Source organism: Streptopelia decaocto (genome assembly GCF_964273445.1).
Source record: "Streptopelia decaocto genome assembly, chromosome: 3".
NCBI classification, from domain to species: Eukaryota; Metazoa; Chordata; class Aves; order Columbiformes; family Columbidae; genus Streptopelia; species Streptopelia decaocto.
In genome coordinates this window covers 68,892,401-68,905,939 of record NC_138656.1, presented here as the reverse complement: position 1 = coordinate 68,905,939, position 13,539 = coordinate 68,892,401, and the positions used below count along the sequence as shown (strand labels likewise).

The following is a 13,539-nucleotide window of genomic DNA, read 5'->3' as shown; positions in this document are numbered from 1 at the left end:
TCTGTTCACAAATGGCCAGCAAAAACTTATTGGAAATATATGATTCCTCATGACATAATGAGTACTTCAGCTTGTTGTGAGGAATCTCCTCCACTGTGTCAAATCTTTCTTGGATTCCCAGACTCCGCATTGAACAACTTGGGCAGTGAATCACATAGCTGAGTTATAAAAAAGGAAAATAACCTCTAACCTTGTGTCAGATGTGAAGAATGTTATTAAACAGTGTGGCAAGCAACAGATCAGGTGTGTATCAGACTGTGACATCCCCTGTGCCTGGCAAGCACAAGATGGGCTCCTCTACAGGCTCCTGTGCCACACAACATGGCTGCCTTCATGGGCCTCTGGCTGCCACGCAAATGGCCTTCTCTCTCATCTTCTTGCTGCACAGGGATATGTGGTTTCACAGTTTATTGTGTTACTTAAGCCCTTCTTTATAAATATAGCAATTGGACGGCTTCTTGACAGCACGGCTGTGTAGAAGTCATGCACAGCCACTCTGGCTGTAGCAAGGTGGGTTCGCAGCTGACTCTGGCTTGTGCAGACAGCCTGTCCTCACCCCGAGCACCCCACCAGCACCGCCCCCTTTATCCAGGGGGCACCCCAGCAAGCACAGTGCCACCACACCACCTCCTGGCACGCCGCCCCTGGCCAAGAACTGAGCGCCACGCAGCTGACCAGGACAGCACGGCCCCCCTGGGGAGGGCCTCCCAGCCAAATATCGCCAAGCAGCCCCCCAGCCTGAGGGGTACCCAGGAGCCGTCAGCACACAACCCTAGCGAAACCGGGTCACCGCGTCGCTCCGGCCACCTTTGGGCACAGAAAAAGGAATAATCATGAAAAAAATAAATTAAAATAGCCTAAAAAATAAACAACCGCAGGGTACATGGCGGAGCCCCACGGGCGCGGACGAACGAAGCCGGCGTGGGCGGGGCCTCGGGTGAGCTCCCGCCCGGCCCGGCCCCGCCCCGCCGGTCTCGGCCCCGCCCCTCCCGGCGCGGCCCGGCGGTTGGCGGCCCATTTTCCCCCGCACGCCGGGCGGGGGCGCTGTAGGGAGGCGGCGCGGGCCGAGCAAGAGCGGCGGCGCCCATCTTGGTGCCGCGGGGCGGCCGCGCGCGGGGAGGCGGGCCCTAGCCCGGCGTGCGGCCAATCCGCGCGGGCGCTGGCGGCGAGCAGGGCAGAATGGGCTGTAGTTTAGTGGAATAGGAAAGCGGCGAACAGTGTGGAGTGTTCCTGGTGTAAATAAAAGGGGGGAAAAAAAAGTTTCTGCAAGTCGCGGCCCTGCAGCCTCGCTCAGACACTGGCACGGGGGTTTGTGCGTTGCAAAAAAACCAACACACTGGACTTTATTGTGCGGCGTGAACACGCTCTTCCTATTGTTTGGGTTTTTTTCAAAATATGGCAAAGGTTCAGGTGAACAATGTAGTGGTGTTGGATAATCCTTCTCCTTTCTACAATCCTTTCCAGTTCGAAATCACATTTGAGTGCATAGAGGACCTGTCGGAAGGTGAGTACGTTTTTCCCCGATACGGATTTTGTAACCCCGGGCTCTTCGTTCCAGGGGTTTTGAGGCTTAAACTTTGCGCAGGCCTGCTCCTACAATCTAACAGTTTCTCCTTCACCGCATCGCCGTGCCGAGGCGAGGGGATGTGCTCGCAGCCGCGGAAAAACCGCCTCTCGCCGAGCCCCGGCGGGGAAAGTTGGCGGCGTTCGCCTGCCCGGGCCGCCGAGCCGGGGCCGCCTCTCCCCGCCGCGCCATCGGCGAGGCGAGCTGCAAGTTGCGAGGAACTTGTTTGAGTGGTGGTAGCCATGTTGCCAGCTTTGTGTGTGCGTGGGGGGGAGCGCGAGAGGGAGAGGGTTAACCGGGCTCGGCTGCCGCGCATCCCCGCGGGGAGAGAGAGGCGCCGCTGCGCCCGGGCGGTACTCGCAGCGCGGAAAGCGCTCCGGAGCGAGCGCCTCGTTGGCCTCCCGCTCCATTTTAATACTTAATTTTAATTTTATTTATGATTTTTTTTCTAAATCGCTGCGGGAGGCAGGGGCGGGCGGGCTCGCCGCCGGTTGCCGGCAGCTGGCTGCCGCGGCGCGGTGGGTGCGCGGGGCCGGCGGCACGGCACGGTACGATACGGTACGGTACGGTTCGTTGGCTGCGGGAGCCCTGCCGGTGGGGGAGGGGGCCGACCGCCAGCCACTATTTTTGGAAGTCACTCGAAAGTTACCGGCTGCCGCCAGAGGGGGGGGCGCGGCCGCGGCGGCGCCGCCCTGCAGCCGCCCCGCGGGGACCCCCAGCCTGAGTCTGGGGCACCGGCCGTGCCCCCCGCCGAGGGGCGCGCCGCACCGCCGGCGGGCTCCCGCCTTCCCCTCAGCCGGGCGGGCCGCGAACCGCCTGCGCCTCGGCCGCGCTCCGCAGCGCCGCCCCCGGCCGGCCGTGCCGCCGCTCGCTGCGGGAGTCGCCCCGAGAGGCCGCGCGTCGCCCCGCGGGCGGGAGTTTTGAACGGCGCGGCTGAAGGCGAGCGAGGCGGCGGCGGGCCGGGAGGGCAAGCGGCCGCCGGCAGTGCCAGTGAGCGGCTGCCGCTCCGGGAAGAGGAGGAAGCCGCTCGGCTGGGGCTGCCTGGCCCGGCCGCCCGCTTGCCAGGGAGCCCCAGCGGGCGGGTAAAAGGAGAACAGGAGTCGGCGGGTGACAGCGCCTGGCAGGCTTTCTCCGTCGTTGACGTTAAACTTGGCTGTTCCCGCCTGCTTCCTTAGCAGTTTCGCTTGTGCGTGCCGGCGGCCTGGTGACAGCGCGCCCGGCGCGGAGGGGCTGGGTCGCTCCGCCGCCCTAGGGAGGGACGGTGGCGCTGGCGGGAACTTCAGAGGAAGCCAGGGCTGAGCCTGGGGTTTCCTCTAGGCCTCTGCGCTATATCCTGCCCTTCTACAAGCGACCCACACCTTAGGCGGAGTTGCCCCCAGCATAGCTGCCCATCTCCGGGCTGCTGACTGGATCTCTCTAGTCAGTCTGGCCTCCTCTGAGATGCAGCATCAGAGCCCTTGATGTCAGCTGCTGTGGCACAAGGTGGTGTGCCTCTCCTTTCAGTTGTGCACAGCTGTATGTGGCATGCTCCTCACTCTGGATTTACGTTAGTTAATCTTGGACAGTTGGGATGAGAAGAATTGTAGATGGTCTAATGCAAAATTCTTGGTTCCCTTCCCCCACCTAAATGCAAGTTAAGACTATAGGATAAATTCAGGATGAGCACTGTTATCTTTTGCATTTAAAAATAAGAATAAACATAGCCTTTCTATACCTGATGAAAGATTTGCTATCCTTGCCTTAGCTTTCACATGCTAATATGTCTGTTTACTGTGCTGTTTTCTCTTCAGCCAGTCCTGTCTACCACTGACCTTAAATTCATGAATTCTATTTTTTTAAAGTTGTTATTCTGTATCAAGATACCTAAACAGCATTTGGATCAACCTATTACATGTATAATTTAAAACTTTTTTTTTTGAAAGTCTGTTTTTCAGGACTAAATACAACTGGTTTAGAATGAACTTCACACTGTTCTCCTAGCAAAATGGCACAGGATAGTGTAATAAGTAGTTTAAAAAAAAAAAGTCCTCACTTCTTGTTGTAAGTGGTAACTTAAACTCAGATGCTGACAAAAGAGGTCCTTAATTGTCCTGGATGAGCAGCCTGCAGTACTGGCAGTAGGTCATAATACATGCTTACAAAGTAAATAAATACCTCTGATACAGTATATGGCCAACTGTGCTGTGCTGCACAGAAGAGTAAAATCCCTTCCCAAGCCTTGTTAATTATGTTACTTAAACCCTCAAAGCTGACATTGATGTTAAATGTGATAAGCAAGAAGAATTCATTAATGAGGAGAATTGCAATCCTAAAACAGCCAAGTTCTGTTTAAGTGCTAAATTTTTCTATGTTTAAGTTCCATTCCTGCATCAAGCAACTCTAATGCAGATCTTTAGATTTTCCAGAGCATAGTAATAAAGTAGATGTAATAGGGTACAGGTGTGTGCTTTTGCACAGACAATCAGGACATTGTTCTTAAAGAAAAAAATACGAAATATACCATGAGTTTTGAAGGTACAGTTTTTAGGCAACAGTTTCTTTTAAAAAAAGACTTGGTCATAGTTTTCTGTAATGGTGATTTTTCTCTCATTAAAAAAAAACAAACTGCCTCTTAAGATTAATTCTATATGTGTAGCTATGCATGTGTTTTTGAATCAAAAAGTGAAAATGAAAAGCTGGCCCAGGAAGAGCTAATGTGTGCTAATTTGCAGTTTTAACTTTCAAACACCTGTGCTGGAGAGAGTGAGTTAGAAGAAGATGAGTTGTAAGAAATGTTTCATTTTTGGTGCACTACTTTAAGAAGCAAAATATTATGTTTACTTTTTTTTTCTGTAATTCCATTTCAGGGTGTGGTTAAAATCCAAGTACCAATATCTTCAATGAGACTATGATCTAATCGTACTATCGCAATTTTACTTACTTCTCAGGTTACACAAGTTACATGTGAAGGAATCGGGGCACAAAGTGTGCCTGGTGCTTACACAATGCATTTTCTAATTCCATTAACTACCTTCCATGATCTGTATAATTTAAGGTGTGAGGTGTATCTGTGGAAGGTGGGAGTTTCTTTTCAGACATGACTCAGTATTCAAGGCATGCAGTGCGTTATAGGCGTCTATAGGCATCATCCCTGTGCTGTGGCCATTCCAGCACAGTTTCAGAAGATGCTGAACACAGTTCCCCAATAAGTAAATGGGCTCTGTCCTCTGTATAAAATTTGAAAATTAATCTGGATATGAAAACAGAGGGATTCCTGTGGTACTGACTAGACAGAGATGGTGGGATGGTCTGGTTCGTGAGGATAAATTTCCCCAGTGAAGACAGGTCCTTATTCCTTTAGGCCCATTGTCAAATAAGCAATTTCAGGCTACACAACCCTGGATAGGCAAGAGTGTAAGGCCCTTAACTGTAATTATGTTTTTTGTTTTGTTTTGCTGTAGATTTGGAATGGAAAATAATTTATGTGGGTTCAGCTGAAAGTGAAGAATATGATCAGGTGTTAGACTCTGTTTTAGTAGGACCTGTTCCTGCGGGCAGACACATGTTTGTATTTCAGGTAAGTTTGATTTAACTATTTCTTTAAACAATTAACAAAACCCATTTAAGATTACTGTATTGAACTAAGAGGCACTTGAAAAAATAATGATAAGCTAGAAAAATATTTCAGTTAGCTCTTCAGGTATGATACACCTTCCCTTAAATCTGTTAATGAACTGATATTTGTTGCCCCTGATATTTCCATGGTAATGTTGTCACCTGTAGTATCAATAATTAGAGAGAGATCACTGAGTAATCAAGAGTGCCAGTGACCTGGTTTACACCAGCACCATTAGACTTAACTGCTGCAGTTGGTGGCAGTTTCAGACAATTGGGAGCACTAGGTTAATGTAGACAACATCTTCAGAAGATCAGGCCAACAAATCCGTTGTAAAACTCAGTCAGAGCAACTAAGAGTTAATTTCTGTTTGGCAGGGTAAATATTCAGCCATGATGTTTGGCTAAGCATGCCACATCACAACAAAATACAGCAATTTGTAAAATAAGACAGAATTCCAGTGGTAGATGGTAGGCATTTGGGACATGTGTAGATTAAGACTGTCCAACAAACTCTGTAGTATGTGACAGTCCTATAAAGTACTGCTGTTAAAGCCAGAAGTTACTAAGAACACATAATGAAGGTAAGGAAGGCGGAGAAAGAGCCAGCACTAAGATGGCTTACTAGCCTGTTCTGGTTTCATTTTAAGCTGGTGAGAGGGGAAAAAAAAACTAAACCAGACTTGCCTAAATTCTTATGGAAGCTCTTTTGGCTTGTTGTCTTTGTGAAATGGGTGTGTTTGGTTTGTTGTTTTTAAAATCAGAACTATGATTTCCCTCACTTTTTCTTCTGTTAATCAAATACTAACATTTGTCTTGTAAACTGCGAGCAAAATCTACCAGCAGAAAAAACAGGTTGAAATTGAGTATGGCTTATTGTATAAGAACCATGCTACTTTCCCAAATACTATACATAACTATTTAATGGCAAATGCAACCCGGAGTATGAGCATGTAAAAAAAAAAAAAAAAAAAAAAAGTGCTATGGATACTTTCTGTTATTTCTCACAGTTACTGTAACTGTTTTTAAATAACATCAACATTTGTGAGGCATCTTGATTAATCCTCTAAGTTCCAGGAAACTGTTTTCTTACAGGACAGGCTAAAGAAAAGGATTAGGCTGGATGTTATGTTTATCAGCTACATATGTGCAAATCAGTCCTGAAACATTTCTGTTTGTTCTTGGAGCTGGGCCTGTTTTCTTCCACACTACAGATAAAGCAGATGCATAACAAATGCATCATTTATTAACTGTTCTTCTGTTATCAAGCTATTATAGCTTATGGCATTAATTGGTCAGAAATGGGTGATCCTCTGTTGCCCTCAGAGGGGCTACCTTGTAGCACTCTATCCAGAGAAATCAGCTGGCATCTACATATTTTAGTTTAAAAGATGCACTGTTCTAAATTAGGTTACAAAGATTTCGTTGTTGATGGTGATAGGAAGGAGCAGGAGGCAGTTGCCTAAAAAAAGTGTGTTTTGGCTGTATGATTAGGAAGGCCTCGAAAAACAAATTTACTGGTCTTTCAGCATCTGTGCGATAGACTTATGCATTGTATCCCAGTTATAAATGACACTACAGCTAAATTAGGAGTAGATAAGTAGATATTTTGCTTAGATTGGAATAGGTCCTGTAAGAGAGTCAGTAACCATTCTGTGTTAAAATAAAATATCCCTTTTATTTCTTATGGAAGTACTGTTGGTCTAAGTATATTAGACTTCTAAAGCACTGGATTTCAGGTGAGGGTAGAACTAGGCTAACGTGTACACAGGAGACCACCAAAACCCAAAGTGCTGCAATAAGCCTTTCCTGATGACTGAAGCTGTTATCCACCAAACTGAGGCAGCCCGGGAGATGGGAGAACAAGTAAGGGAAGGCCATGATGGGACAAAGCACAGAACTGCAGGAGGTGTATAATGTAAAGAAAACAAACTGTGTTCACTAGGGACAGCACAGGGAAAGGACCTTTACAGAGATATATAAAATTTTCACCTAAAAATATGCTGTAGATTTTTCTAAATAGGAAATGGCTGAAACAGCAACTAAAATGGAGTACAGCACAGATAAAATACCAAGGATGATAAAACTATCTTTGTCAAAAAGCAGCTTTGTATCAGGTTTGGAAATCAGCCTTACATACAGAAAAATGGAAACCTATTGTGCTTTTCAGACTTACCCAATCAGCTTTTTTAAAAACAAAACTCTAAATATTTAAAAATATTTCACTATTAAAAGCCCACAGCTTGGCCTATTTGGTTCTAAATACCAAGATACAGTAGTGAAACCTGATTCCTTCTCTCTGTGCACTTGGGGATTTGTAATACATTCACAGAAACTTATTTTTGAGAATATAAGCACATAAATAATTTACTGTCTTTAAGTGGGGATATGACCTTACACTACCTTAGCATCTCTGCAGTAATAGCTATATGAATAAATGTATCATATGGAAAAGCAAGATAATTCAAGACAATGTATACATTGAGTGATTTCATAAAATTCTTACATAATTTCTAGCATTAAAATGGCATATTAAGACAGTGATTTTTAATTATTTTTTTAATGCAAAAGTTAATCCTACGGCCTCTTTTTGCCTACCAAAATACCTACTTGCAACTGCTCACTTATCACTTGGTCATACCAAGCTCTATTCCGCCCCCCACCACGTCTGTATGATTAGGTGTTTCCTGGGCCATTAAGAGGTTTGACATCCAAGGCAGGAAGTTCAAAATTTGAGAAAACAGGGTGTTTGTTTTATTTTGTTGTGGGTTTTTTTGTTGTTGTTTTTTGTTTGTTTTTTGTTGTTTTGTTTTAAACAGTGTTCAGTGTTTTTTCCAGTCTGCAAATCAATGCTTGAGGGTTAAGTAGGATTAAAATGGAGTATTTCCTTGGGTTTACAACTGTATTGTAGAGTATTACAGGCCACAAAATGACAATGGGAGCCTGGGAGAACTAAAATCCCACATTAGGTTGTAAGTTGAGTTTCATGGGGTGGTTAAATGGAATTGTCCTTTTGCCATATATTATTTTATAACTGCCCACTGTGGAGTTTTAAGTAATCAAATGGTCCTGGGCACTGTTAGAATAAGATTATTGAATAAAAGTAGTGATTTAATCTGTGTTGAAAGTTCTTGTGATTTCTTCAAGCTTCTACACTTGTCTTATGCTTTGGTCATCTTTTCCATTCCCCTATGCAAGATGCAAAGCTCCCTTCAGGGCTGGAGGAAGTTGTTTTCTACCTGATTCCCTCATTGCTTCTCCTCCTGCTGGTGTATTTGTACCTTAGAGGTCTGACTCATCTAATTCTTCTGCAAAGTGCCTACAGCATCTTATAAAAAGCTAGACTGGTTTGAAGGATTAGAATTGAAGTAGCCAAGAGCAGAAGCCAATGATGCGTGACCACTAGCTCTGAAATATCACAGTGCTGCAGCATATAAATACTACAGAAAAGTAGCGATGAGAGGGCCAGTAGGAATTAATGCCATTCATCCCCTGTCGTAAGGCAAGATTCATTTCAGCTGAACCATTCTGACATACATTGTTAATACTACCAACTTGTAGTTGCAACACAGGTGTTCATTGTTGGCTTCAGATCTTCATGTAAAATTGTAAATATGCAGCTGTTTCATTTATGCTTAGATTGCTGTTACTTTAAATCTTACAGCAGAATGAGGCATTGCATTTTATCCATAAATGTGTAGTTAGGAAGCATTTTAATGGACTGATGTAAGCCACATTTAAAGAGGCAAATTTTATTGATTATTAATAAATGCAGAGCCACAGTAAGTAAGGAGGTTGAGTAAGATTGAGACTTGCCTATTTACTGGGGTTGCATCCTGGCTGAAAATATGTGAGGTGTCTTAGAGTGATGATGCATTTAACTGCATATATTTTAACCAACATAGATATGTGGAAGGAGGTGAGAGTAGTTTATTCCTTTCCTAGAAATCTGTGGGACAGCTCAAACCTCACTGTAGCATGTCCCTGTTGCTGAAGTATAAATTGCAGTCTGTATTTTTAAGGTTCTAGTCTTGTTAAAAAGACACATACAGAACAATTCAACAACAAAAAAATTCTCTTGCTCTACTAGATTACCAAGATGAGCTGGAGAACAATGGTACTGTAGAACTGGAGGGATGCTTGTACACTTGCTCAAACAAGTTTGCTGTTCATATATTTAAAAGCAGGTTTGGATCAAAGCTGTCTAATCACTCATGAGAAATGTCAGCAGACAGTATTACTGTATTCTAAATAGGGCATAGTGGGATAGTGTCCTAAATTTAGGGTTATGTTGTGGTGAAAGCAGGTATTCTTTGTGGTTTACCTGAAGAACAATTTTAAATACAGTCACTACTCAGCTGCTAAGACATACTACGTAAGATTCACCTGCTAGATAGGCACGTGGTATCAATTTTATTTTAATCTGTGTATCTTTCCCATTTAGGCTGATGCACCTAACCCTGGGCTTATTCCAGATGCAGATGCAGTAGGTGTAACAGTTGTGCTAATTACATGCACCTATCGAGGTCAAGAATTTATTAGAGTCGGCTACTATGTAAACAATGAATATACTGAAACAGAACTGAGAGAGAATCCACCAGTAAAGCCAGATTTTTCTAAGGTAAGGCACATTTTGTTCTAGTCATATATCAAACGTATGCTTATAGAAAGAGGTTTTTAAGTAACAAAGCCCAAGTCATTCCATGAAGTGCATGGAATGAGGCATCAAATAATGGAAAAGACTTGAGGGGACAAACTACAGGTGCCATGTAGTTACCATAAATTTGGAGACCATTGAGAAACCTGCAACAGTTTCCACCAGCTTGAAGCCTTAGCTGGACTTTTATTATTTTACACTGACTGTGTGCAGTAAACTGTTGGGTTCTCTCTACCAGCACCACTGTTGACAAAGTGGTTCTGTCCTTCAGAAACACAAAATAATGAGTTTTCTAGGACAGTCAACCTGGAACTAAGTTTTAATTGAGCACAGTTATTATCCAGCTGTTCTAGTGTTAGAGCTGCAGTTTCTACAAAATCATAACAAAGTGAAGAAAATTTACATATAAAACAGGAGAAGATGGGTAACCTGGTAAGAGCAGGTCAGATTATTACCTGATCAGTAGACAACTTGACCAAGGAAATATACAGATTAAGTTTAAAATATATGTATATCCTTCATAGTAAAAATTAAGCCAGAACTAGAATTAAAAATTATGTGAAATTGAATTATTTGAAAGCTAATACCTTAAAGAGACGGATCAAACATCTAAAAACTAGTCAAAATCCTGTGAAGTACTCTACCCAGGCAGACTGTGTACAAACCAACAAGGTTATACACAGCATCCAGGCTTGTTTTCATGGACGATTTTGTGGAGTTGGGTTTTCCCTTTATGAAAGCTGATGTACACGTGTACATGTTTATGTTCCAAAGTTGTGTGATGGTGAAAATTTTGTTATTTGTCAAGTTTGCATGATTTATATGACTAGATATATGAAGAAATGAATGGGATAGTGCATGTACTGTAATGACTAGTACAGAGATAATCCCCATAGTACCTGAAACTGATCTTCAAATGTAACTAGAATGATATGGTACGTATGCTGGTTTTTAGAAGTCATTAATGATTTTCTATGCTTAACTTAATTTTCAGGGATGCTCAGTATGTTCTCAAAAATTGAAATTCCTGTTAATTTTGAGGATTCTAAAACTGATAATGTGTTCCTTTTATTTTAATCATATACTTATTTTAGGTGTGAATATTAGAATGTTGACTGCCTTTAAGGTCTTGAATTTAGAAATGCCTAGAACTACTTGTCTTAATTGTCTGATTTGTTTACATAAAATGCTAGCTCTGCTTCTATGACAAAATAACAGCAAAAGCTATCCTGTATTTATATAAAAGTCCTTAATGTGACTTTGGGACAGAATTTAAACATACAAGTAGAATATAAGGTTATTAAGCATACTTAATTGTAATTGATGGGTAATAGACCCTGCTAGGTTCAAAAAAATAAATGGTCTTGTTAGTTTGCATAAGGGGCTGGGAAATATTTAATTAGAGTGCACTTCCTTGGAGAACAAAATCAGCATTACTACCAAAGCAAACTTTTCCTGTGATCAGTCTTAACTTTGATAATGAGTGGCCAGTGGCAGTAAGTTGCTGTCCTCTAGAGTTAACTATATATTATATTGAAAATGGTGAAAGATTAAGGGAAAGTGAGCATTTTATTTTTTTTTTTGCTGCATACATAAATGCAACATGTTTTCAAAGGAAAATGAAGGCTAGTCCTGAGTGTAAAATATATGACTAATGTCTAGGCATATGCACTGCCACAATATTAATATCTTTAAATGTTTTTACTTTAAAACTTTAGTAGACAAATTAAAATTCAGTTAGTAAAATCCATCTAAAGCATGGTAGTTTAATTTAAGGGAAGGTTGTACTCTTAAATGAAGACACTTGATGGAATTGATTCAGCTACTGCAATCACCATAAGTTGATGCAAAATCTTATGAAGTACTGTGGTTTGCAAAGTCTTTGTCAGGGTAGTAATTTGCTTTACTAAAAGCTGGGTAGAATAACACTTGCACTTCACTTGCAGAATTCTCATACAGGCTTGGACTCATGGAACAGTTTAAAATATCCTCTCAAGAAAGCATTAATTTAACTGAGGACTATATTAAACTAAATGAACATGTGGTGTGTTTTAAGCATGTTTCTGATCCATAGATAGTAGCTATAGGTACACATTTATATTAATTTCCTTTTAAATAAATTGGTTTACACATAAAAGGCTATGGGAAATAAAAGGGAAAAAATGTATATGTACATGAACTCCAGTTTGAGATGTACATGTTACATAATCTATATATTTTCTTCTCTCCCAGCTTCAAAGGAATATTTTGGCATCTAATCCCAGAGTCACAAGATTCCATATTAATTGGGAGGACAACACTGAAAAACTGGAAGATGCAGAGAGCAGTAACCCAAATCTACAGTCACTGCTTTCTACAGATGCGTTACCTTCAGCATCAAAGGGGTGGTCAACGTCAGAGAATTCATTAAATGTTATGTTAGAATCTCATATGGACTGCATGTGACCAACCACCATCATTTTGGTACTGTACATGTGTTAAACTGTAAAAATAACCAGAACTATTTCCCTCAAATTCCATAAGTACATAGTTGACAAGCAATGTGAAGAACTTGTTTTGAAACATCCTGTAGAAAGTTTATAAAAAAAAAAAAAAATCCAAAAAACCCAACAGTATTTGAGCAAATTGTGGAATATAAATACAACTATTTTTAAGTAATTGCCTTTTTTTCTTTAATGTGTTATTCTGTGTGATCTAAACCAAACCTGATTAAAGTATACATATTCTCTCCCCTCCCCCTTTACTTTGTAAGCACTATTAAACTGAAAGTTAAAACATTCAGGCAAAATGAAGGAATAATGCCATGTCCTCATCTCTGATATCCAGATTGCCAAATATGAAGTGCCCTTTACAGCAGCTTAAGAACCAAACTGTTATTAGATGAAGTACAAAGAAAAAAGTATATCTTTAAAAAAAAAAAAAAGTCCAAAAATGTCCTCTTGCTGTGAAAGCAGGCAGCACAGTATAATTTTAGGTGCGAGCTTCTTTTCCTTTCAAGGCACATACTTGTTACTTAAAGCATGCAATTTGAGATTTACCATCTGTTATCTTGGATTTTAGGACTTTTTTTTTTTTTTTTAAATCTCCTGCTGCTCCTGTTTAGTCAAACTGTAATTTGTTAAGGACAATGTTTCCTGTGAATTTGTGTGGGTATCTCAGCAAAGAACCCTTTTTCTGCCACCCTAATAGCACACACAATTGGTTGGAAGGATTCAAGCAATTACTAGAATATTTAAGAATCAAAAAGAATAGCATAAGTATCCAAATAATGCTCTTCTGCAAGATGATGTACAATTGCCGGTTGGTATGTTTATTTTCAGATATGGTTTATTCTTGTAGTCTTTAGTAATAAGGAGTTTAGATGCTTTCTTCCAGTTTTTTGAAATGTCTGGAATTTAAAACTTTTCTGTATTCCCTGTACTATTGAAGACAATCCCTTGCACTGGTATAATGAAGATACAAACCCTGCTGTCGCAGGTGTGACACACTCAAAAATACACTGCCTGCCCTGAAGTTCTTGCACTGAGACATCCCTATTACCTGAGGCATCCTTGAATATAAAAAGAACTAGACAGTAAATTGTAAAAACCTAAGATATTATTATGACACTAACAATTGAGTTATTCCTTCCAGTCCTCATCAGCCTTAGATTATTACTGTGACTGTGTGCATTTCAAATTGTAATCTGTTGTGTCAGATTACATGAATATAGTTCTGGTGGTTA

The 13,539-nt window shown here is 41.8% G+C and overlaps 2 protein-coding genes across 4 annotated transcripts in view; one reads left to right on the top strand and one right to left on the bottom strand.

Annotated features, from left to right (window-relative positions):
• Positions 1–13,539, bottom strand: part of MCM9 (minichromosome maintenance 9 homologous recombination repair factor) — a 48,066-nt gene that overhangs the window by 14,949 nt on the left and 19,578 nt on the right. The window lies entirely within an intron of this gene.
• On the top strand, positions 1,153–12,543 carry ASF1A (anti-silencing function 1A histone chaperone). Its single transcript, XM_082049699.1, has 4 exons — positions 1,153–1,504; positions 5,005–5,120; positions 9,603–9,779; positions 12,048–12,543. Exons 1-4 carry the CDS (start codon positions 1,396–1,398, stop codon positions 12,258–12,260), a joined length of 615 nt encoding a protein of 204 aa, XP_081905825.1. The 5' UTR covers positions 1,153–1,395; the 3' UTR covers positions 12,261–12,543.

Bases quoted from the DNA above. Each gene is read 5' to 3' on its own strand.
- ASF1A (XM_082049699.1), top strand. From the start codon at position 1,396: ATGGCAAAGGTTCAGGTGAACAATGTAGTGGTGTTGGATAATCCTTCT. The intron at 1,505-5,004 runs GTGAGTACGTTT...GTTTTGCTGTAG, and splicing joins CATAGAGGACCTGTCGGAAG to ATTTGGAATGGAAAATAATT. The intron at 9,780-12,047 runs GTAAGGCACATT...CTTCTCTCCCAG, and splicing joins TAAAGCCAGATTTTTCTAAG to CTTCAAAGGAATATTTTGGC.